Genomic DNA, 26,900 nt, shown 5'->3' on the forward strand with positions numbered 1-26,900 from the left:
AATGATATCTGCAATGCATTCTTGTTGGTTCTGTTCAGTTTACTCTAAGGGGGGTTATTTGCTGCTCTCCCTGCTCTTATCCATGCTAGCTGCATTGATGCGCAGCGCAGGGACAGAACCATATAGCCTATACCGCCAATCCAAACTATGCTAATAGTGCTAATTAACTATGCTAATTGTCATTAATATTTGATGAAAGTTGTCCTGACAGAAGTTGGCTTAGATACAAAAAATAGAAAAGGAGTAAACGTCAACTAAAATGTGGGGTCTTTTATTAAATTAAAGTTTGTATTTCAGGAACTTGCACTTATTAATGTAAAAAATTTCCTTAAATAAAAAATGTACAGTATAACCTCCATGGTCTTTGTGTATCACTTGTCAGTAAATTGCCTATTATTTTGCTTGAAAAATAATCATCTGTAAACCCATTTTTCTGTTAATGACAGTAAATGAGGAACATCAGGCACTGAATTTAGAACAGGCGTTGGAATACATATAATATTGTCAAATTGTTAATAATAATCTCCATACTGCAAAAAGAAAAAAGAAATAATTCAATGAATATGCAGCTAGCTTCAGAAATGCTTTTCATTAAGAAGAATATTTATCAACGTGGCAATTATCTTCAGAGGCAGGAGGAAAAATATAAGGAACCAGTAAAAAAAGAATGTGAAGATTTAGGTGTAAACTTTAATACATTATAAACATGGGTAAATAAAAGTATTTTACAGACATAAAATGAATAAAATTACAGTAAAACATATTTGTGGTCTTTTACTGAGACATTTACAGCATCTCTTCTGTAGTCAGGCTCTTGATTTTCTCAAAATAGTGCAACATTGTCCTGAGTTTTCTGAAAGGTACGGTATTAAAATGTTAAAAAGTTATAGCTCAATAAATCTCTTATTCATATTGTTTATGGTTTGTTGATTAAAATAGTGTTTTAGTTTCTTCACTTCCTGTATATTGAGTGCTACACCATCTTTTACATCAATCAATATCTAGTGTATGTAGAACAATACAACATTGCTTATGGTGATTTTCAGCATTTATTTTCATGGGCCATTGCATATAAAATTGAGTATTAAATTAGTTTGTATACAAGATCTTATACACGTTCAGGTCCTGTAATAGATCATTGTGGGAAACTGTAATTGAGAATAACAGACCCAAAGAAAGATAAAAACAAGAAACTGGTGTGAAGGCCCAAACACATGTTAGTGTGATGATCGATGTGTGTCTCTGTGTGTCTTCAGTGTGATGATCGATGTGTGTCTCTGTGTCTTCAGTCTCTGTAGCGGCTTCTTATTCACCATCAGCTGATCCTGAGGAAACTGGACTGACGTCTAAATACTGAAAGTCCTACAATAAAACACACAGAGTCACATATGAGTATGAGAAATGACTGCTGTCACATCACATCTGGGCTGTGTTTTTATGCCCTTCCCTCGCTTACTTTCCTCCGTCTCATTCACTCGGATGTACGACATTGCTTAGGTTGCACAAGTGCCAATTACTGGCGGAACCCTTGCAATGTGTTTAAATGCAACACCCTAAGCCCTTGATCACTGGAATCCACTACGGAGCTGATTTATTATTTATAGTTTTTTTCCCCTTATGAATTAGTTTACACACCATTTCATAGGCCTGTATGTATGCTTGGGCTGTTAATTTTTTTTATATAAACAAATATTAAATATATATATATATATATATATATATATATATATATATATATATATATATATATATATATATATATATATATATATATACAAGCCAGCTTAAGGTAGCTACAAGTATTAAATGTGGTTAAATGTCAAAATAACTCCAATATCATACACTAGATTGTGTGGGGTGGGGTCAATTAAGCGCAATCTGCTGTGACATCACAATCATGTATTTGCCTTGAGGGTCTGTCCAAATAAACTTTCCTCGTCCACTTTACGAATTTGAATGCACTTCAAAATGCTGTTGGGGTTTCACTCGATGGGAAGTGCTTAGGGAAGTTTGCGAGTTCTAGGGGATTATTTTAATTTTGATGAATTTACAAAACACACTTCCTGATACATACACACCCACACATACAGAAACCCAAAGCGCGGAATCGCAAAACGCGGAGGACGGAAGAATGCCCATATATGGAACACAATAACATCACCGGAGGCTGCCATGAATGAAGCAATAACTCAGTCATATATATATACGGAACGGGTTACATTGTTCCTACAGATTCTTGGTAGTTTTCCATAGGAACTGACTGTTTTTTGACTGAGAAGTTGTGCATTTTCGTTTACCTCCCTGGAGAGAAATTAGTTCTCCTGTTCAGTTTTTTAACTGAAATTATTTTTTGCTCGAACTGCTCTGCTCTATTATCTTAACTTGAATAGCTCGGATGAGAAAGAGTTATTTTTTACATCTATTGCTTGAACTGCTTACAAGGTAAATAGCCTGTGTAATTTTCCACTCATACAGGACTGCCCTGTTGAGATTGGATGAGCTGAAGTATTTTAATCTGTAACCTTTTGATAATTTTGCTACAAATATGAATCATGTATTTTTTATCTTGTGTTTAAATAAACTTTTATTTTATAAAGACAAATACTGTTCAGTTTTTACTTCAGCTTACAAAGACAGTTCTATAAGTAATAGAAAGAGCAGCATTATATCTTGCAAGACCAAGGACAACGAAAGGATCCAGGAACGATTCTGCTGGAGGGTATAAGCTTGAATTGTATCCATGGTTGTCAATGATTGTTATTGTTTCACGAGTGTAGGGACACACCTAGATTTACTGGTACAGGCTAAACAAGCTAGTCAGGATTTCATCCTAAATTCTGAACTGACAGCAAAAGGCTACCTGGCGACTTCGATACCAGGGGCTCTTCAGGATCTTAGGGTAGTACCAGCTCTTACCACAGAGTGTATGTCTAAAAGTGGAGTTAAACGCAGCCCAGGAGATCCATTTAAGAAAAACGTAGCCAAAGATAGTAGTTATTCAATTACACACATATGATGAGATCAGGGTCAATTTAAAAGTTTTAAAATATACTCACAATAGTACAGTTTCTCCAATTTATAATGTGGATCATCCTTTAGAACTGAGAGCAACTTTCTTCCTGATTGTCCTAGTTTATTCCCAGACAGATTCAGTGCTCTCAGGTGTTCAGGGTTTGATCTCAGAGCTGAAGCCAGAGCAGCACAACCCTTATCTGTGACACAACAACACCTCAACCTGTAGAGAACAATGGCACAGTTTAAATTGTAGTTCAAATGTCTGTAGTTTGTAGTTCACTCTGGTCTCAGAGCAGGAGAGGAGATACAGTATAATGACAAGCATTGCCACAAACTGCTGCTGATAGAATGAGATTTATGCATGTTGATGCTCAATGGTGCTGTTTGAAACTGAACCACATGACGGTTCAGGACTGAACAAACACTGAGTTGAATGTGAGATATTGCAAACAGATGTGTTTGGAGAAAGTCACTTGCACCACTAATAAACGCCTACAGGAAAACATTTGCTTCATATGACCAACACGTTCATAATTTCATTTCACTTATTGGGCCCTATTTTAACGATCTGAAACGCAAGTGTCAAAGCGCAAAGCGCAAGTAACTTTGTGGGCGGATCCCAGCGCTGTTGCTATTTTCCCGGCGAGATAAATGACTCTTGCGCCCGATGCAAATCTAAAAGGGGTTGGTCTGAAGTAGCTTCATTATTCATAGGTGTGGTTTGGGCGTAACGTGAAATAAACCAATCAGAGCGTCCTCTCACATTCCCTTTAAGAGCAGGCGCGCTTGTTCCATGGCGGATTGCTATTATAACGGCGGGTTTGCCAGCGCACGCCAGGAGCGGTTCACAGCCGAGGAGGCCGACGTTCTCGTCAGGGCCGTAAAACACAGAGAAGTGACATTGGGGATGATGGGAGAAACCCACCCAAATTAGCTTCGGTTAAACAGGCGTAATTTGGGTAAATGTGTAGCCTAATCTAGATTATAATTTTTTTATCTAGATAGATCTTTTTCACATCTTCACGGGCACAACAATGATTTCCCTCGTGTGTTAATATTTTTACTTGTAATAATGTATGATTTGCAAAAATGAAAACTGCTGCGTCTGTTTATAATTATTAGAGAATCAAAGTGGATGCGCGTTAACACGCTACATTATGGCCAAGCACGCGCCCTTAAAATACCATATCACTAACGCGCAACGCGCCACTGTCTTTAGACTGTTTTTTTCTTGGTCAGTGGCGCAATTGCTTTCTAAAAATGGAAAATAGCACAATGGAAGTTTTGCGCCGGAACACGCCTTCTCTTTGCGCTGAACCGCCCCCGCGAGCGCAAGTTCATTTCCTAATTTACCGACGTGCGTCTGTGGAGGGAAAAGTCCGCTGTGCGCGGGTGCAAAATAGGAATGATACATGCGTCGGTGTTCAAAGTCAATTGCGCTGGGTGCAAGATAGGGCCCATAAACTATTGTGATCAAATACATAATTGTGTCATGATTGTTCATCTGGCAGTTTATAAATGTAGTGAAAATAATAGAGATGGTCTTTGGTGTTTGTATTTAATCTTAAACTTTCCTGTCTTATAAATGATGCTTTGCTCAGGAAACGTCCCGGTTACATATGGTAACCCTCGTTCCCTGAAGAAGCGAACATAGACGTACGTCATACCTGTCAAATAGTAATCTCTCCAGAGAGCCAATCTACTTCGAGTGTAACTAAACATGCAATGACTAGCAGCAGCTACTCTGCCTCGCAGAGTGGGTATACAATGAGCAGAAGGTGCATTGCATCTTCAGTTTTTCGCTGAGGAGCCGAGCAGGTGACCCAGCAGGGTACATGAGTTGTGGCGATGGGACGTACATCTCCGTTCCCTCCTTCACGGAATGAGGGTTACCATATGTAACCGAGAAGTTCCCTATCAGTCAGTCACTCCCTACGTACGTCCTGACCAACGAATAGGAATCCCTACCAAAGCGCCACAGCTGCTGCCCCCTTCCAGTGTCCAGTGCATGCCTCCTGCCCCTTCTTGCCTGGAAGGACGAAAGGAGAGGGCTTACACAGAGATTATCTGTCACTGTTGTTCCGTGGTAACCCATACAGTGAGACTATTGGATAACACTGGGAAAGCGTGCCCTTTCCGTTAGGAAGGGTGCACATATGGCAGCCAGCCTAGACCTGGTTCTCAAGGATTCAACAGATAAAGGCCTAGAGCCGGATGCTCCGCCACGTCCGGCTCCAAGGCTGGTGGAGGACTCAACAGGTATTTCACTCTGGAGCAATATAAGCACAGTGGGGGCAAGCAAGCCGACAGTGCTGGGCCTCTCAGTGATTCTACCAGTTTAGGTTGAGAACACAGGAGGAGACCGGCTCTACACGTAGGCTATAAAACCTAGCGAACGTGTTAGGTGTCGCCCAGCCCGCAGCTCTACAGATATCTGTTAGCGAGGGGCCACACGCCAGCACCCAGGAGGATGCAACGCCTCTCGTAGAGTGAGCATGCAACCTGAGCAGCCAGGGCACACCTTGTGAGCCAACCTCCTATCCACCTATCCAGTGGGCCAACCTCTGCTTGGAGACAGCCTTTCCTTTCCAGGCTGTGCCAGAGTTTTTTTTTTTTTTTTTTGCAGGGGACTACACCCTAGGCGACGAGTAGACTGAGGGGCACCCACGAGGGACTCTGATGGCACATCGGGGAAGCTCCTCAGTCTGCTACTGACTGCGGAGAACTGCTGGGCTCAGTCCTCGACAGTGTCGCTGAAAAGGCCACCTTGTGAGATGGGAGTGTCGAGAAAGCGTACTTTGACGACTTCTTGCACCTCTGCAAGTTAAGCCAGGGTTGCTTCTGGACCAGCAAGGTGGACATCGTCTGGTCGAGGGCCTGCGCAGTGACCTTGATCATGGTTAGTCAACATGCGTAGCTCAACCCCAGCTCAGAACTACCCTTGTGCATTAAGAATGCCTCAAATGCAGAGTGGATATGGTCTGCGCACATCCACCCCACCATTGAGGGTAGTGAGAGAGGAAAACTTCGTTCCATATTCCATATTTTTGGCATCAATATAGTTCCATACTGCCAAGTTTTCCAATGTACATCTTGGAAAAGGCCCGGGAAAGCATGGATGTCAACTCTGAATCGGAGTCAGCATAGGCACACACCATTACAGTGGGAAGCTCAGTATCACACTCATTTCCAGAGCATAGAGCATAATAACAGTCCTCTATCCGATGCAGCGATTGACATCGGATCCTCAGCTGGAGCCCTGAATGAAACGCTAGGTTCCACCGTATTTTTTAAAAAAAATTAAGGACCAGCAATCCCATCCAGAAGCTGCACAGCTTGTGATACGCTAGAGGGGGAGGGGCCCTAGGGGGTTGGTTCCCTGAAGGAGCAGCCCTCATCGCTCACATCACCCAAGCTATTCTATCGAAGTAGACCTCTCCTGGTGGCCACCAGGGAGGGCGCTACAACAGAGAATAGGCAAGGGGACTGTGCACCTAGAGCGCAGAGCGAGCTCTTAGTTGCCGTGACAACCAGTGCTGCAGCCCAGCAGCTCGACGGCACACGACACTCTGAGGAGCGAGAGACCCGTCCGGATTTGCCCGGCGGAAGCTCTCGCTGATCTCCATGGTCTCCCAGTGTGTTGACCACACACAAGCAGCGGCTGGCCAACAGCAGAGGGGACTCAAGCTTTCCGGAGAAAGAAGAGTCGCTACCGGCGTGTCGATGTGGTCATGTTCCCATACGAAAACAAGAACCAGCCACGAACACAGTCTCAACAGGTTTGCCCAGGCATGCGAGACCGTGATTGTGGCCGTCAGTGAGGACAGGAAACGACCGCATCCAGAAACACACAGGTGGAATGTCATCTTTAGAACGATGCAACTCACACCCATGTAATCTCTTTTAGGAGACTCGCTCTCTCTGTGCTGAAGCACACAGGGGAAAAGATTGCGGCAACACTTACAGGGAATTGCAGCCTGTGGACAGTGTGCACTCACTCTCGTTGAAGGCGCAGCTTTTACCAGCTGTGATAACAGCCTTTAAACGCTCTCAGACAGTGCACAAAAACAGCTGTATAAACAGCTTTTCAGCGTTCTGAACAGCGCACCGTTACCAGCTGTGAGAACAGCCTTTTTTCTTTTGCTCAATGAAAGCCAAACAATAATTAAAAAAGAGGAAATCGACCCTGCTACCGTGCCATGACACCAACACCGATGAAATCGAGAGGTTCTCCTTGAAGAGCTTGCTCATTCAGCAGACAGTGCTTGCAGACAAGAGCATACATGAAACGCTTGACTCCGAAGCATTATATACCCACTCTGCGAGGCAGAGCAGCTGCTGCAAATAATTGCATGCCAATGTTCATTGGCTCGTTTAGTTACTCTCGAAGTAGATTGGCTCTCTGGCGAGATTACTATTCATCGAAACTCTGCTGCTCCTGCAAACCAGTGTGTTGATTATTACAGATGCATGTATGTTGGTTAATTCTGCTATATTTAAGAGTGTCACTTAATAAACAATTTTCTTGTTTTAAAGGGTTTGAGGGGTTTTCCTTTTATCACTGAAAATGTTGAAAGCTAAAGTGATTTATTCATTGATCACTGTAGTAGAAAGTTAAAACTAAGCACATTTAGACTCTTGCCTATTGAACTCTAAACCTCTGACATTAATCCTCTGCCATTTATATAGTGCTTTTCATATGTACTACTGTACACCCAAAGCGCTTTACAATAATATTGGGGTCTCTCCTCAACCACCACCAGTGTGCAGCATCCACTTGGATTATGCGACAGCAGCCACAGTACAATGGCGCCAGTGCGCTCACCACACACCAGCTATAGGTAGAGAGAGGAGAGAGAGTGATAGAGCCAATTCAGTGGATGGGAATTATTAGGAGGCCATGATTGGCAAGAGCCATTGGACGGAATGTGGCCAGGACACCGGGTTACACCCCTACTCTTTACGAGAAGTGCCATGGGATTTTTAATGACCACAGTCAGGACCTCGGTTTTACGTCTCATCCGAAGGACGGTGCTCTTTGACAGTATAGTGTCCCCGTCACTATACTGGGGCGTTATGACCCACACAGACCACAGGGTGAGCGCCCCCTACTGGCCTCACTAACACCTCTTCCAGCAGCAACATAGTTTTCCCAGGAGGTCTCCCATCCAGGTACTAACCAGCCTCAGCCCTGCTTAGCTTAAGTGGGCAACCAGTCTTGGACTACAGGGTGATATGGATGAATTTCATCTTCAGTCATCAGAGTCATTTGTGCTGAGATGTAGTGTGTTTAATTAACATTTGTTATACAAGCTGATTTTAGTCGTAAAATGTACATTAAAGGACACACTTTACATGTATGACTGTCAATGAGAGAATAACTTACTCCAGTTTCTCCAGTTTGCAGTGAGGATCTCCAAGTGCAGCACAGAGAAGCATCACTGAATCTCCTAGTTTATTCCAAGACAGATCCAGTTCTCTCAAGTGTGAGGGGTTTGATATCAGAGCTGAAGCCAGAGGAGCACAACCTTCATCTGTAAAACCACAATTCCTCAACCTGTAGAGAACAATGACACACTATTCACTCTCTCAGATCAGATCAGATCAGTTTAGTGGTGAATCCTTCAAAGAGAAAGTACAAACTTAAAGCACAGATCAATATGTTTCAGATTATAAAAACAAAAGTGTTTAAGACACCTACATTTGCCTTAAAAAAAGCTTGCAGAAAATACAGTTTTGTGAGAATCGTCCTTCAGTCTGAAAGTTTACTTTGCTGGATATAGCAAATGATGACAAATAAACGTGTTAAGATAAATTATGTATGGTTAATTTCCTGACATATACTGTATGAGATTAATCGCAATTAAAAATTGTAATCTATTGATTGCCCGAAAGAGTGAGATAGATGAACTTGATGAACAGTAGAAATTAATCAATCATTTTCTTAATTTTACAGTTCTTACTGTGTTGAGGTCGAGCCTGTTTAAAGACTGAAATGTTGATTGTGTGTAAAAGTGTGTACTTCAGTGTGACTCTCAGTCCTGCAGTTTCATGTTACTGAGGATCAGCTCATGAGTTCAATCATTTACAGCTCAACCAGCTGAACTCACAGCAGCAGAAAGAGGCTGAACACTTCAAACACACTTTACATTGTGATTCATGTGTGAGGGTAAAATATGATCTTACTCTAATTTCTCAAGTTTACAGTGAGGATCCTCCAGTACAGCAGAGAGTAGCGTGACTCCCGAATCTCCTAGTTTATTCCCAGACAGATTAAGTTCTCTCAGGTATTCTGGATTTGATCTCAGAGCTGAAGTCAGAGCAGCACAACCTTCATTTGTGACGCCACAATAACTCAACCTGTAGAGAACAATGACACACTCTTCACTCTCTCAGTTCAGATCAGATCAGTTTAGCAGTGAATCCATTATTAAAGAGAAAGTACGAACTTAAAGCACAAAATCAGCATGTTTGAAGGATCATTGGACTGATGTCTAAAATGTCACAGAGCATAACACATAGAAACATTAATAATATTTCTTTGTTGCACAATGTCAGTGGTCAGTGGTCAGTTACTTTATTTGCATAAATATTTAATTAACTGATAAACCACTGTGTAGAAAACACATGTAAATATGGGCCACTAAACTTACAACATATGTAGCACTTAAGTTGTGATTGTTCTTACTGATACTTACTGAATTGATCTGGATTCTTTAATCACAGGCAGCAGCTTCAGAAAAACCTCTAGTTTTTTGGTTTCATTGTTTCTTTTAACAAATGTATTAATATTAAACTCATCCATCTTCTTCTCTGATGTCAACAACACAAAGACTACAGCTGACCACTGAGATGAAGAGAGTTTGGCTTCCTTTATTCTTCCAGGTTCCATATTCTGTTGTATTTCCTCCACTAGAGAATGATCACCCAGTTCATTCAGACAGTGGAACAGATTGATGGATTTCTCTGGAGAGTCAATGGTCCTGATCTTCTTCTTGGTGTACTCAATTGTTTCCTCGTTGCTTTCAGAGCTGCTGCTTGTCTGTTTCATTAGTCCTTGTAGGAGAATCTGCTGAGACTCCCCTGACAGACCCAGAAGGAACCGCAGGAAAAGGTCCAGATGTCCATTTTTACTTTGTAGAGCCTCATCCATAGCTCTCTGATGCAGCTCAGATAATGAAACATGTTCTGATGAATTGTGTCTAAACCAGTCCTTAAGCTTAGGCCGCAAATTCTTTTTGGTGACTTGGTCAAACACAATTATGTTGTTGTTTGTAAAGGAGAGATGCACATATAGAGCCGCTAGATGTTCCTGAACGCTCAGATGAACAAAGCAGAAGACTTTCTCCTGAAACCAGCCAAACTCCTCTCTGAAGATCTGAGTGCACAATCCTGAGTACACTGATGCTTCTGTCACATCAATGCCACACTCTCTCAGGTCTTCCTCATAGAAGATCACATTTCCTTTCACAAGCTGCTGAAAAGCCACTTTCCCCAGTTTGAGGATCAGGTCTTCATCCGTCACAATCTTCTCATAGCTTTTCTCATGTTTGATGTTGGACTGAAGGAGCAGGAAGTGTGTGTACATTTGAGTGAGAGTCTTGGGAATCTCTCCACCCTCTGCTTCACTCAACATCTTCTCCAGAACAGTGGCTGAGATCCAGCAGAACACGGGGATGTGGCACATGATGTAGAGGCTCCTTGATGACTTCAGGTGTGTGATGATTATATTGGCCAGACTCTGATCACTGATTCTCTTCATGAAGTATTCCTCCTTCTGTGGATCATTGAAGCCTCGTACCTCTGTCACTCGATGGACACACTCAGAGGGGACGAGATCGGCTGCTGCTGGTCTGGAGGTGATCCAGATGAGAGCAGAGGGAAGCAGATTCCCCACAATGAGGTTCATCAGCAGCACGTCCACTGAGGCTGATTCACTTACATCACACAACCTCACATTACTCTGAAAATCCAGAGACAGACGACACTCGTCCAGACCATCAAAGATGAACAACACTTTATATTTATCTCTGGATATTTCCATTTCTTTAGTTTCAGGGAAAAAGACATGAAGAAGATCTGAAAGACTGAGTTTTTTGTCCTTCATCAGATTGATCTCTCTGAAAGGAAGTGGAAATATGAGCTGGACGTCCTGATTCTCTTTCTCTTCAGCCCAGTCCAGGATGAACTTCTGCACAGAGACTGTTTTTCCAATGCCAGCGACTCCATTTGTCAGCACAGTTCTGATGGGTTTGTCTTGTCCAGGTAAAGGTCTAAAGATGTCATTGCATTTGATCGGTGTGTCCTCTGTTGCTGCTCTCCTGGATTGTGTCTCAATCTGTCTCACCTCATGTTCATTACTGATCTCTCCACTCTCACTCTCTGTGATGTAGAGATCTGTGTAGATCTCATTCAGGAGTGTTGGGTTTCCCTGCTTTGATGTTCCCTCATACAGACACTCAAACTTCTTCATCAGATTTGATCTAAACCTGTTGAGGAATTCAAGGCTGTAAAATGTAAATACTACATTATTACATGATTTCATAAGCACAAATACTTTTTTTTAATTCTGTATGATATCTTCAAATGATATATATATATATATATATATATATTTTTTTTTTTTTTTTTTTTTTTATGTTATACCTGAGATCAGTCTGTGTATCTCCACTCTTAAAGTGATCCATAGACGTGACACTCCTCATATACGCACAGCTGGGCTCCGGTTCTGATCTCTTCTGATGAACTGAACTATAACAAAGTAAGATTAAAGTGAATCATTTGAACTGCTGTATTTAAAAAAATCACATTCATATATCACATAAAACACTTTAAAGAGCACTTTATTTTGTCACAGTTATCTGGACTTATTCATCTTTAGTTTCACTTTCATGGACTTTCAGTTAAGACGAGACACTGATAAGACGAGGTTCCTCGACGCCCCGGTATCCAGCTCCGGCCTCTTCGGCCCGGCAGTAAAGGGGTTCTCGGAGAGATATACAGAGGCACAGAAGGCGTCCCAGGCCATGCGACACTTCTTGCCCAAGCACTCAAGCTCAGCGTCCAGCAGACCCAAAACAGCACCGTCTTCGATGCAGCCAGCCAAGCCGGCGAAGCAGGTCTCTCAGCCCTGCCCTGTGGCTGACGCACGCCGCCAGCCGCGCTCAGCTAAACGGTTCCTGACGCCCCGGCGCCAGGACCCGCGTCCCAGCGCCGTGCTCGATGTGGTGCCTCCGAAGTCGTCCTAGGTCGAAAAGACCTTCAAAACCTCCCACAGCTCCCTGTTCAGTTCAGGCGGCTGGGGAAACAAACGCCATTGGCGACCCATCCCATGCGGTTATCGAGACTTCAGTGAGAAGCAGCGCGGGTCACGTGCTTCGCGCCGAAGTGCAGAATTTATTAGCAAAAGGGGTGGTCAAAAAATAATCCTCCCTGCGCTAAAACACTACAGGTGTTTCTACAGGCGCTATTTTCTAATCCCGAAAAAAGACAGCGGTCTCAGAGCCATTCTAGACTTGAGACATTTGAACAAGGCTCTCATGAGACGGCCCTTCAAAATGTTAACTATCAAACATATCCTTGAGCAGGTTCGCCCCGGGGATTGGTTTGTCACAATGGATCTGAAAGATATATACTTCCATATTCAGATAGACCCTCGTCACAGGCCATTCTTGAGATTCGCCTTCGAGGGTCAGGCTTATCAATACACCATTCTGCCGTTCGGTCTGTCCCTGTACATTCACGAAGTGTATGGATGCAGCGTTTTCTCCCCTGAGACATCAGGGAGTGCGCGTGCTGAATTATCTCGACGACTGGCTGGTGCTAGCACAGTCGAGAACCGAGCTTCTTGCGCACAGGGATTTGATTCTCGGCCATTTGCAATGCCTGGGTCTCACAATCACTGTTGCCAAGAGCAAACTGATCCCCAGTCAGAGCGTGGTCTTTCTGGGCACAGTTTTGGACTCAGTGACGATGACAGCGCGGCTCACACTGGAGCGAGTGCGCGCCCCTCAGGAAAATTCAGAAACTTCTCGGTCTCATGGCAGCAGCATAATCAGTACTCCGTATGGGATTACTTCGTATGTGTCCGCTGCAGCACTGGCTGAAACATCATATGCCAACCCATGCATGGCAGTCAGGCAGCCTGCGCATCCCGGTGAATCACGGTTGTTTGAGAACACTGATTCCCTGGTGGGCTCAGAACTAGTACATCGAGGGTGTGACCATGGGAGTGGTTTCCAGGAGGAAAGTGGTGTTCACAGACACCTCCAACCTAGGTTGGAGAGCGCTGCACTAGGGCAAGCCTGCCTCCGGCCTCTGGTCGAGCACGGAGCAGAGCTTACATATCAACTGTCTAGAGATGAAAGCAGTTGGTTTGGCCCTGAAAGCATTTCTGGCAAACCTACAAGGTCACCACCTCTTAGTCCGCATCAGGTCAGGCAGCCTTCATGCCATGGCGAGATACCTCCTTGTATGGGCACAGACCAATCTGAGCTCTCTGAGGGCAATGCATATCCCGGGCATTCAGAATCTGGGTGTGGATATGCTCTCACGGGCCAACACTCCCCTAGGCGAGTGGTCCCTGGACTCCCAGTTCTGAGCCCACCAGGGAATCAGTGTTCTCAAACAACCATAATTCACGTGATTTCATCTTTAGATTCACTTTCATGGACTTTCAGTTTGTTTTCATTCATCACATGTGTCCTTTTTTTTTTTTTTACGCCACTCATCAGTTTTCATGGACACTCATCAGATCATCACACCTGTTCCATCATCTCCTCATTATCACTGTGTATAGGTTTTCACCTTAATTCACTCTGTTTGTTGGTTGTGTGTGAATGTTACACTCTCTTCATTGTTGTGAATTACCGGCGTTTGTTTTCATTAAATAACTTATTTTATTTTTTCTTCGTCCTGTGACAATTTTATTTACAATGTTAATACAAAAATTGTACGTGTGTCCTTCTGTGTGAGCAGAATATACGATTAAAAAAATACATAGAAAGAATATAATAATACCAAAACACCATAAAATAAAAATGTTAATCATGTTTTCTAGAAATGTTATACCTGAGATCAGTCTGTGTATCTCCACTCTTGGATCCTACTAAATGATCCGAAGACGTGTCACTACTCATAGACACACAGCTGGGCTCTGGTTCTGATCTCTTCTGATGAACTGAACTATAACAGAGAAAGATTAAAGTTAATTATTTAAAATACCATGTTTAACAAAGTACATATTCATTTTTTAATTCAATTATTAAAACAAGCACATAATGATCATTACATTTTCAGTTATTACAACATTTTTAAATTGAACTGGGTGTCTTCACAGATGTGTCTCTCTGTGTGAGCAACACTATAGCATATAATATCAGATACTATTCAGAATATAAAAAGCCATATAATTAATTTTTCTAGAAATGATATACCTGAGATCAGTCTGTGTCTCTCCCCTCTTGAATCCTACTAAATGATCCAGAGACTTTTCACTACTCATAGACACACAGCTGGGCTCTGGTTCTCTCTTCTGATGGACTGAACTATTACATAACAGATTTAATCCGTTATAATAATAATTATTTAATACAAGGTCTTACAGTATTTCATCGTCAAAAAGCAATTCATGGGGAGGCTGATCTTATTATTTTTAAATAAGGTTAATCTAACAAAGTCATCTTCTTGTCATCTTCTTGCCATCTTCTAAAAGGTGATTTAGTGTGTTTATTCAATGTACCTGCACCCTGGAGAAAAATGTTCATCTCTGGATGTTTGTGTGTCATCCATGATGAAGTTGAATAGCTTCAACAAAGTCTGATCTCCAACACTGCCTCTGGATGGAAATGATAAAAAAAAATCACTAAGTCATAATAATAACACGTATAGGCTAACATGATAAAATAATCCACACGGAACAGCGATGAAACCATGTTATCGTGCAATATCAAATTCATACAAAGAACTAATACTTCCTTGAGGGAAAATATTATAGAAGTCACCTGTAAGCGTCTCGAGACTTCAGCACTCACCTTGATCAACTTTTAATTACTTGATCTTCCTTTTCTATCAAGTAGCTACGGGTAAATTCATTTTAAATGTTCTCAATAAACTCTTTGATACTCCGTGTTGTAAAGAACCGATTTCGACCGTTTAAATGGCGAAAGATCAACTCTGAGTCTGAACAATTTACTTTCACTCTTTAGGCTATTTATAACGCGAGCGGTGATGACGTCACGGTACGCGCGCGATCTCAAACCTCTTCAGCATATACTGTCTATGTTCAGCACGGCGTTGCACATTTGTACAGTTTTCCCTGAATAAATTATTACAGGCATTACTTAGTATGTTAAAAGATACATCAGGGCAAACTTAAATTAGTTGGGCACGAGATAATTTGTTTTTACTTTTGTTTAATGCGTAAAAACAGACCTGCATGAGTCAGTCAGATGATAGAAGGCATAGCCTATAGATCTTGTGCAGCTGGTTTATCAGCAAAGTTTTGCTTGTTGATCATTTGGAGGCCTTAAAAAAACAACGTATGACTCAGTTGGCTTAAGTATGTTGAATTGTGTTGAAAGAAAAGCTAATTATTCAGATGGTCCCAGGTTGCTGCAGGTTTGTTTACGCATACTTTTGTTCAAAGTAAAAGTAAAACATTACAAATCTTGTGATATTTCAAATGTACTCCATTTAAACAAAAACTCTATAATTGATATATTAATTTATTGTGTTTGCTTTATCAGATTCTTAAATTAATTGTTTTTCTACAAGTTACTCAGTAGGCCTATATTATATTTCATAGCCCGGTCTAAATATTGGACTGTATTGATGGTTATATGTCTTTTTTTGTTTGTTTTTAATTGGTTTTGTTCCTTTTTAAGTTTTCTATTTTATCATTTTCATCTACATGTTCTTAAATGTAGGGGAAGAAAATCATGTTTAACTAGTAAACATGCTACTACTCAACAAAGTAACAGTGAAAACAGCTTTGCAAATCTTTTGAGATTTTTAAAGCTATATCCTATTTGAACAACTTTAACAATTGCTTTTATCAGATTCATTACATCTTTTTATTTCTTATTCTCCAGATGAAACACTTTATGCACATTTGAAACTTCTTCACTGGTGGCATGTGTGCGGCTTCTCTCCAGTCTCTCCATCCTCGTGTGTTTATCCAGGTGGACTTTCTCTTTGAATCTATATGCATTTCTTTCTTCAGATTGACTTTTCAGATGCTTTCTGAGATGTTCGCGTGTAATGAAGGTCTTGCCACACTCCACACAAGTAACAACCGTAACTGCATGATGATTGAAATGTTGTATCTTTCTTCACTGAGACTTCTTGGCTTAATGTTATTCTGTGTTTGATTATGGGAAAATACCATAAACAAAAATAAAGGAAACCCGCACTTATTTCAGATATGACAAATTATATTAAGTTACTACTTGGATTCAATAAATAGTAAAACAAAACACACTAGGTCTCTATGTGAAGCTTTTATATTTATATGATGATCTTATTCCAGTTCCTTTTTCTGTTCATATCATTTTATTTTTCTCTCTCTTTCTTTTACTTGTATTATTATTTTATGTACCTATCATACTGTAAATATATTTTCTTTTACTATTTGTTGTTGACTATATTTGTTCAAATTTATATAGGCTATGTGTTAGAATATCTTCATGCTTATTATTTGTAATTTGATTGGCATTTAATAAAAAAAGCAAAAAATACTTTACTGTTCCACAGCTGTAATTAATTCCTGTGTGTGTGTGTGTGTGTGTGTGTGTGTGTGTGTGTGTGTGTGTGTGTGTGTGTGTGTGTGTGTGTGTGTGTGTGTGTGTGTGTGTGTGTGTGTGTGTGTGTGTGTGTGTGTGTGTGTATTAATAAATAACAAATTAATATAAAGTAAAAAAGTTGTAGGTAAATGTTGAAACGGATAACAGCTGACATGTCCACTTCAGTTATACTGCCAAATATCAGCCAGAATGAACTGAAAGTGCCTATCACAATACAATATCAAGTGTAAACCAATTATTACTCTGCCAAACAAAACAGCAAAACACACTAAACCTGGTTAGCATCCATAAGAGGGAAGTATGATTTCAATTATTTGTTTAAACCTGTGCTTTGGACAGGAAAATAATTTTGGGGTTTGATTAAAAAAAAATTATGGGCAGAGTACATCTTAGAATAAGAGTTAAGAATAATCTATGTAGAGAAATAAGTAGAAATTATTGCACATGGAATTATTGGACTGTCTATAAACAATGGGAATAAATGTTAAATATTTACATTTCTTATTTGACTTGGTAAGTTTAGTGCACTAAAACATAATGTAACGCTTTCTTGAAAACAGTGATAATAAACACCTCTGTAAAAAAAAAAAAAAAAAAAAATAAATTAACCACCGAACTTTATTAGTAACACAAACAGACGATTAATAAAACAGTCGCACTGTGCACGCGAGGGGAGTCTGATTCTGGCAGGGAGTCTGTTAAAACTACACACAAGACCATGGAAGATATTCATTTTATTACTTTTTTTGCATAGTTTAGTCTTTTTTGTTAACAAATATTTGGAGTGATTTCAGCTTCCCATTTTTACATCTAAGAACTTTGTCAAATTGTTTATAAACTACACCAAATTCTCCATATTGTAAAAAAAATATATATATATACAATTAATTAATTAATCTGCATCTAAAAGATGAGAAAAGTGTAGACTCAGCATATACTTCTTAAAGATACAGTCCATATTTAGAGTAAAGAAACATCTAAACAATCCAAGATATTTAAAATTTCCGACCTTTTCAACAGCTTGGTAGTTAATGCATGTCTGCCAGTTTTACCCATGATTGGGGACATTTTACTTTCATTAATTAATAAAGCACTGTCCTGCAATAAAACATCATTATGAAAGCTAAGAGCTATCATTTAATTTAAAACCTTTTTTTTTTTTTTTTTTTTTTTTTAAACAGGGACAATGTAAAATAAACATTAACCTTAAAAAGGAGAGATGCATTATACCAGGTTGTAGCACTTGTGCTAATTTTCACCTGTAGTCCCTGGGCAGGCTGATGTCAACAGTCTTACAAAAAATAAACAAACAAACTAAATAAATAAAATGAAATACACATGTTAATAATACATTTATTGTATTTGGTTTAAAAGAAGCCATTTTTTGTGAAACAATTTTAAAATTTACACATGTGGTCAGCTCTGTTGGCAATTTATTCCACTGTTTTATGGCCACAGTTCATCAGCATATTTGATCAGATTAAAGTTGTTATCATGAATATATATTTCATTTGTATACACACAAACAAAACATAAAACACATCCTTTATGCACTCCTGCATTTATAATCATTTCATCAGAAATATTATCTTTAAGCAAAACTCTATGTGACCTATTTGATAAAATAAAAAAATCCATAATCCATTCAGTTACCATTTTTATCCATGTCAGCAAGGCACTGTAATAAAAATATGAATCTTAATGGAATTAAAAACTTGAAGGCAGTTGAAGGTGTTTAGTGACCATATTCAATCATGTTAATTTTGTGTCCTCGGTTCCCCTTTGTTCTCTGTTTAAAACTGACGGCTGTCTATCTGTCCTCAAGAAGTGTGAGATATGCAAACACCCTTTCTATATTTGCTCAGAATACTAGTCAGGGCAATTAGCCTAAAATAATTTTAGAACTAATAATTCAGTATTTTTTGGTACTGGTGTAAATTTCTATGAATAGGGCACAGCATTTCTAGTAAATATTGAAACAAGCTTCTGATGCACAACAGCCTTTAAGGACCTTCCCCTTATACAAGACTCTAAAACATCGCTCTCTGTCAGTGTTATAGAGTCCCCGTTATTTGATAAGCTACACATATTATTCATTGACATATTATGATCATCTATCAAATCTACTATAAAACTTTTTATTCACATATCTGCTAATCATAATATTAAAGGGTGAAAAAAAATCAATAAGACTAATAATTTGAACTTAACTCTAAATATGGACTGTATCTATAATAAGTCTATGCAGAGACTAGGCCTATATATTTTGAGGAAATTAAGTAGTTTTGATGCGAGTAAAGACGGCTTGTACATACAGACATTGAGTGTCCTGAGATAGACAAATTTCCATTTATTTTCATAATTCCTGTTTCTGTGACAGAAGACAGTTCTTTTCCTAATATAAAATAAGAAATTAAGCAAGTTTGTCTGTCATACCACAGCTTTTTGTTGTTGGCTTTAGAAATACTTGCCATCAAGAAGAACAAGAGTCAACATAGCAATTAGCAGTTAATGGTGTTCAGAGGCAGGAGGGAAAATAAACCAGTAAAAGAATGTGAAGATTTAGGAGGAAACTTTAATAGCTGGTCATATACAGAAATAGATAAATATAAAAAAATATTTTACAGAAATAAATGTTCAGTGAAATTATTTGCATAATCTTTGTCTCCCTCTGCTGGTAGAAAAATGTACAACATTTATCTTTTCTGTAGTCTCAGACTTTTGAAACAATTCAAAGGTGTTATTTTCAGCAATCATTTTCATGAGCCATTACTATAAAACAAGAAATTGGTGTGAAGTCACACACACGTCAGTGCGACGCTGTGTGTCTCTGTGTCTTCAGTCTCTGTAGCGGCTCCTTATTCAAGTCCTATAAAACACACAGACAGACACATATGAGTGTGAGACATTACTGCTGTCACATCACATCTAGAGATCATGTATATTCATATATTCATTCACATATCGAATAGATTAATAACAGTAAATGATAACTCTGACTTGATCACTTACTTAATCACACACACACACACACACACACACACAAATCATCCGTTAGTAATCAGATTAAGTCTGCAGTTTAAAACAAAAACAATGTAGGAGAATAGTATGTGCAGAAAGCGCGGAATATTCGTGCAGTGTGTGCATGTCAAAAACTGAATTACGATTTGAAGCTTGTGACAAACGCACACATCAACACAATAATTTTATTTATGGTTCATGTAAACACTACGTTTGGATTCATCAATCGATTAATTCCAATTGAAACAAAAGTTGTGCATGTAAACATGTAAGAGATGAAAATATGCATATAGACCTATTCATTGATCATCATCACACCACAGAATTAAACTCTTATTAAAAAAGGTTTACAGAGACTAAAGTGAAGCTGAATTATTATCTTATATTCTCCAGTTACACACATATGAGACCTGTAACTGAAATTGGGTCAATTTAAAGGCTTGAAATAAAGATATACTCACAGTAGATAAGTTCATTCAGTTTACAATGTGAATGATCCTTCAGATTAGAGAGCAACTTCACTCCTGAATCTCCTAGTTTATTCCCAGTCAGATTCAGATGTCTCAGGTGTTCAGGGTTTGATCTCAGAGCTGAAGCCAGAGCAGCACACTCTTCATCTGTGACGCCACAATCCCTCAACCTGTAGAGAACAATGACACTTTTCACTCTCTCAGTTCAGATCAGATCAGTTTAGCAGTGAATCCATTATTAAAGAGAAAGTTCAAACTTAAAGCACAAATTAATGTTTGATAGATCATTAGATTAGGATCTAAAATATCACAAAACATGATCATATTTACTGCTCAAGTGATTATTTACAGTATAATTTAATCAGGAAAAATATCTTATTTGCATTATATTAAATGGTCTGTCTTGTGCAAAATCTGTTTTAATAAATTACACTATTCACTACATAGGTTAGTTTTATTATGTTACTTAGATCCGTGTGGAGTATCAATTTGTGTGTGTGTGTGTGTGCGTGTGTGTGTGTTTTCACAAACACGTTTAAAAACATTTTAAAAAGTATCAATGCAGAAAGATGAACATAATTAATAGTAAGATTAAGAATGAATCCAGCTTGTTCTTCATTTCTCAGTTCTGACTGTGTTGAGCTCGAGTCTGTTTAAAGTCAAGACACTGAAATGTTGATTGTGTGTGAAAGTGTGTATTTCAGTGTGACTCTCAGTCCTGCAGTTTCATGTTATTGAGGATCAGCTCATGTGTTCAATCATTTACAGCTCAATCATCTGAACTCACAGCAGCAGAAAGAGGCTGAACACTTCAAATATACTTTACATTGTGATTCATGTGTGAGTCAAATATGATCTTACCCCAGTTTCTCCAGTTTACAGCAAGGATTCTGTAGGACATCAGACAGCAGATTCACTGATTTTCTTATTTTATTAAATGACAGATTGAGTTCTCTCAGGTGTTCAGGGTTTGATCTCAGAGCTGAAGTCAGAGCAGCAAAACCTTCATCTGTGACGCCACAATCAATCAACCTGTAGAGAGATGAAAATCAAATAGTAATTTAATCACTACCAAATAGCTTTCCAAAACATTTTAATTCCAGTTTTATTCAACAATGTCAAATTTTTAACCAAGGTTCATGGTCAAATGTTTTTATTAAAATGAATCCTTTGAATTACTGTATTGCTATTACTTCATAAAAAATAAAAAATAAAAAAAATAAAAAGTATGACCTTTTCATTAACACTGTTGATACAAAAACCTTTTCATTAACACTGTTGATACAAAAACCTTTTCATTAACACTGTTGATATAAGGTCTCTCTGCCTAATATCTATAAAAACATGAATACCTTGTAAAACATCTTAATATAAATATGACACATCTGAGCTCTGGTCTTATTGTTTTTATTAAAATTGGTTGGGTTGGGTGTTAGGGGAATGGGAAAAATATTTTCCCATTCAGAAAAGTTCTCTCTTTTCGCCCAGTCTGAGTTGTAGGTTGTAAATTGTTTTTTCTTTGACACTGGTGGCTCATCCGATTTTGTTGTGTTGTCCTCCTCGTCCGTCTCTCCCCCCATTTCACACAATAGATGTAAATAGAACGTTTTTAAAAAGCTAGCTAGCAACTGAACTCACGCTGTTTCATCCTGGATATGTGTTGATACGCGCAGCACTGTACGATTTTCAAAGTAGTCACTGTTCTTTTTACACTGCACGACTACCTGGGGTAATTGTACAGATCAGTGGCTGAGCCATTCCACCGAATGGGTGACATTTCGGTCCCAAGGACATTATATGTAAAAATGCATGAAAATGAACACATTTTATTATTAAGCAAAGTGTCCCACACATTAAGCTACCTGCAAATTTAAAATGTTAAACACATTAATAAAAACTAACTAGAACACTAAAAAAATAGCATTTGTTGCATGTCCCCACTCTCTATCTCTAAACTTTACCATGAAATATGATTAAAATCCTTCAGAAATCGTTTTTTTTTTCATTGCTGTGTGACTTTATATCCAATCTATGCTTTAAATGTTTGTTTGTTTTTTCACGAGAAAATCATATTTGATTTAATATTTTAGATAAAATACACATTTTAGTCGTGTCCAGATGGACCATACACATAGTCGTAGTAAATATGTGTAGTATTAGACTCAGTGTTGAAAAAAGATAAAAAATTAAGTTTAAAGTTACAACAAGCAAATGTCACCCAGTGGAATGGCTCGGCTGTTGTTCTGGAAATATTCACCCGATTGTAAACCAAGGACTAATATATGTCCATGGATATGAAGTTATTTTTGCAGCAGTTTTCAAGACTCACCTTTGTTACTTTGATTAATCATAATACTGACATTACTACAAAAGCTTTACTCACTCATCCCAGACAGATCTTCTCACTTTCTCTCTTTCTTCAATTTGATGAATGTAAGTTTTTGAAACCCCATTACTTTGTCTCCTCAAAAACGATGAAAGATTTATATCTTTACTTGCTCATCTTTTTGTTTATGTGTTTTTAGTTTGGTAGTTTAGTTTTTAACTTCTCATCAATCATTATTTATCAGACTAAAATAAAGTTTTTAAATTGGCAGTGCACAGATTTCTCATAGATTATTTATGTATTTCTTTGTTCACATCTTAACATCAAGTATTTTTAAACTGTAGAATAAACGAAAGAATAAAAACACATACATGTTAGAATAAAGCAATGCAATACTTCTACCACTCCCCAAAAGATAGAAAACCATTTCTACAAATCTTGATACTTCATAGCAACTGTATTTGAACAATAAAGTAAAAACAACTTTATTTGAACAATAGAGTGAAAACACAACTTTTTCAAACAATAACTTAAAAACATTTGCATTCTCAGAATCTCAGATTATTTACTTGAACAATAGCGACGCGATGTTTGCGGCTCCTCGCCACTATGAATACGAGTGTGTTTGTTTAAGTGGCTTTTTTGTGTGAAACGCCTTCCACACTGTGAGCAGCTGAACAGTTTTTCTCCAGTGTGAATTTTTTGGTGATTGGTCAAATGACTCGCTGCTATAAAGCTCTTCCCGCACTCGAAACACATGTGATCCCGTACAGCATCATGAACTTTTTGGTGCTGTTTCAAATTGTCCGGTCGGGAAAAACTCTTTCCACACAAGGAGCACTTATGGAGCCTCTCATCCGTATGAACCAACAGGTGTCTTTGTAGAATTGATGACGATGTAAAATTCTTCCCACACTGATCACAATGATGAGGTTTTTCTCCAGAGTGACGAAGCATATGATAGCGGAGACCTGACAACTGTATGAAGCTCTTCCCACACTGGTGACAGGTGTGCGGCTTCTCTCCAGTGTGAATCCTCATGTGTTTGTTCAGGTGGGCTTTCACTTTGAATCCATATCCACACAGAGCGCATGTGAACGGTCTTTCTTCAGAGTGACTTTTCAGATGCTTTTTGAGAGATTCAAGTATGATGAAGGTCTTGCCGCACTCCACACAAGCGTGAGTTTTCACAGAATGGATCTTCTGGTGCTTTCTGCAGTTGGCCAGCCGTGAAAAACTCTTTCCACACACTGGACACAAGTACGGCCTCTCAACTGCGTGAACTGTCATGTGTTTGTTGAGATATGATGAGGATCTGAACTTCTTGTCACACTGATCACAGCTGAATGGTTTTTCATGACAGCGCAGATGACGACTGAGATGAATCTTTTGTGAAAAACTCTTTCCACACTGAAGACATGCGTGAGGTTTCTCTCCAGTGTGGACTCTTATGTGTCTGTTAAGGTGGCCTTTTAGCATGAAACTCTTTCCACACTGAGGACACGTGTGAAGCTTCTCGCCAGTGTGAATTAGTTGGTGCTTTTTAACGCTTCCTTTTAGTGTGAAACTCTTTCCACACTCAGAGCAAGTGAAAGACTTGTTGGTCTTTGTAGTTCTTCTGCTTTGTGATAAATTCTTTTTTGTGACATTATCACAGTTCTTCGCTTCATTCAGCTCTTGACTTTGCACTTGGACGTCCATTTGGTCTAAAGAAACACATTAGGTATTTAGATTCAGTTAAAAAGATCAAGAGAAAGCAACAGAGATCAAGTGTTTGTTTGAGCATCAAGTATCAGGTCTGCCATTCCCTTGTTAATACAATCAAATCTGGATATAAACTGTGATACAACAGTATCACTTGTTCAATGTTCAGTATGCTATAGTAAAAAAAGAAAAAAATAAGTTAAATATATTTTTGATAGACCGCTGTGGTCTGGTCATTCAGTCAGTGTGTGGACTCAACAGTCTGTGGCTTCTGCTGGTGTGAAATAATGTGTGTCTAAATGCACCAGATCTGGAAAAATCTAAATATGTCATAAACACATAGTATTTTATTAGGTTAATTATATTACACATTAGTAGCATGTGTATGTTTAGTTGGATAAATGCATGTACATTTGTGTTCCAAAATGTTTTAATATATAAATTATGGAATATAAACTGCATATAAGGCAGAACGGTTTAAATAATTGGATGATAAAGATACATATCGTAGATAGCTCCATCTAACGTTAAGTGTAAACAGGTCAGTTCTGTAGGAAAATGTTACCCATTTATTTTTCCTGTAAATATAAGAGATTCTTTAAACGCCCATGTTATCAACTAGGATATTATTATAATATTTTTTACAAAAATAAAAAATAGCAAATTTGATCAACAACGAATATTTTATAGTGAAGTTTTGCGCTCAGCTGTTATGATAAACTTTTGCGAAATGAAAATATTCGCATGACTTTAAATTAATAATATTTACAAAATATAAAGTCAAATATTTATGCTGTGTGAAAAGCCTCTCTCAAGGCATAAAACGTATCAGAACATGACGTGAAAACGAGACGGTCTTTGGACTGAGTGGCACGTGATACTGTGAAATTCAACAACCGAACAGAAAATGTACCTGCATTTGGCGTCTCGGTTTTCTGTGAATCAAATATCTCCCACAAATCACTGTCCGCCATCCGTCGACGACGCTCCACAATTCAAACTCTTGAACCAGCCTCATCAGCAACACGACCATTTTCAGCTTGAACTGGTCAAACTCTCAGCACTGCACTCGTGCTGCGTTCGAGGGCGTGGCTAGATTCATCGCCCCGCCCACAACTACTCTCATCGGCAAGATCATCTTTCACTCAAATTCGCTCGTAGTTTGTAGATCTCTGGCCAGTACCATAGACTGATCAGTAGCCTACATGGAATGATGATGAGCAAAATTATTTTATGTGCCTTAATAAGGATTTTGCCATCGGGTCTCTGAGAAGGTCTCGATATCTTCACTTAAAATACCGTAATGTCAGACTGTTTTTTTTTCTGTAATGTAATGGTGTAAAAAGTCGGATATTAGCCTATGCTGTGAAATGCAGTGAAAATAACAAGACACATTTGTCATTCCAAAGTCATTTGGTTCTCATTTAACTGTAGTCTACCATCTGTAACTAAGTTTGCCCCGTTCTGCAGCAGCACAACACATAATATAACCAGCAATAAAACTAACTAGAGAATACCAGACTGTAGTTCATGAAAATGGCCGCCAGGTGTAGACAAAATTCAACTTTTCAAGATCAATCACTACGTACAATTAGAATCATTTCAGATTTTTTGCGGACCAAAGGTTAAAATATGTCGTTATTTAACAAACTATCAAAACTGCATTTGATTCTGTCTGGCGCAATGGGCTATATTAGTTTAGTTTATTTATTTGCCAGACTCATGTCCAAAAACCACAAGATAAAAACAAAACAAAAAACAACAACAAGCGAACAAACAAATCACTGTCCGCGAAATGCTGGATTGAAATGCTAGAAATGCTGGATTGTAGTGTCTTCTGTTTTTATTTTCTTGTATGTTTTTTTTTTTTTTTAATTAAGGCCTATATAGGCCTATATACGTTGTATGTCATGTCTGAGCCATCTGAATGGACCATGAGTCTGGAATAAAAAGTTGATGATGATGATGATGAAACAGTAAAAAAAAAGTAAAAAAATGAAAATACAAAAATGAAAATACATACAGACATTTCAGCCAGCCTGGATGTGTACCTGGAGCAGCTCACAAAGGATTTGAGAGTGCCACCATGATACTGTTGGTATTATATATATTATAGGTAGACCCTGCCTACAATATGACACAATTAATTCCATGCAAAGACAGACCAGTTCAGTTTAGTTTAGTTTCTTATAAAGCACATTTCTACTGTCACAAGTGCAGCCCAAAGTGCTGTACAAAACAATCAAGAAAAACAAAGAAAGACCAAATGTAAAGTGTTCAGAGTGGAGGCAGAGCGGATCTATTGTGAAGTCTTTTCTGTTCTGCCATGTAGGCTACAGAACCTTTTTAGGTATATTTATTATACTTAAAAGAAATTTGTTTATTTCTTTTTTCCCCCCCACAAATGACTTGTGGAAGTGCAATTTGATTACCATATGCACTTTTAATAAAGCTGTATTAACCTTTAATATGAACTTCTGTAATTTTTATCTTCAAAGTGTACACTTGCAGGTGTTGATTACATTTACATTTACATTTAGTCATTTAGCAGACGCCTTTATC

General features: G+C 38.7%; 2 protein-coding genes across 3 annotated transcripts; both read right to left on the reverse strand.

The window, feature by feature from the left end:
• Positions 1-258: 258 nt before the first annotated feature.
• On the reverse strand, positions 259-15,217 carry LOC306996952 (NACHT, LRR and PYD domains-containing protein 3-like). Of its 2 annotated transcripts, none has more exons than XM_079609915.1 (10): positions 15,048-15,217; positions 14,756-14,851; positions 14,451-14,561; positions 14,086-14,199; positions 11,662-11,766; positions 9,714-11,504; positions 9,202-9,375; positions 8,402-8,572; positions 3,057-3,235; positions 259-1,362 (listed from the first exon to the last, which is right to left on the reverse strand). In XM_079609915.1, coding segments are annotated over exons 2-10 (2,697 nt in total). In that variant the 5' UTR covers positions 14,806-14,851; positions 15,048-15,217; the 3' UTR covers positions 259-1,360. The 2 variants fall into 2 exon arrangements, with proteins under 2 accessions (XP_079466041.1, XP_079466040.1); XM_079609914.1 differs by having other exon boundaries at positions 9,714-11,522; positions 15,048-15,201.
• A 7,347-nt stretch (positions 15,218-22,564) lies between these two features.
• Positions 22,565-25,519, reverse strand: LOC306996974 (uncharacterized protein). Its single transcript, XM_079609961.1, has 2 exons — positions 25,252-25,519; positions 22,565-24,340 (listed from the first exon to the last, which is right to left on the reverse strand). The coding sequence occupies exons 1-2, from the start codon at positions 25,310-25,312 to the stop codon at positions 23,196-23,198; spliced, it is 1,206 nt and encodes a 401-aa protein (XP_079466087.1). The 5' UTR covers positions 25,313-25,519; the 3' UTR covers positions 22,565-23,195.
• Between the last annotated feature and the right edge of the window lie 1,381 nt (positions 25,520-26,900).

The sequence above is a fragment of the Phoxinus phoxinus genome (assembly GCF_949152265.1).
Source record: "Phoxinus phoxinus genome assembly, chromosome: 4".
Taxonomy (NCBI): Eukaryota; Metazoa; Chordata; class Actinopteri; order Cypriniformes; family Leuciscidae; genus Phoxinus; species Phoxinus phoxinus.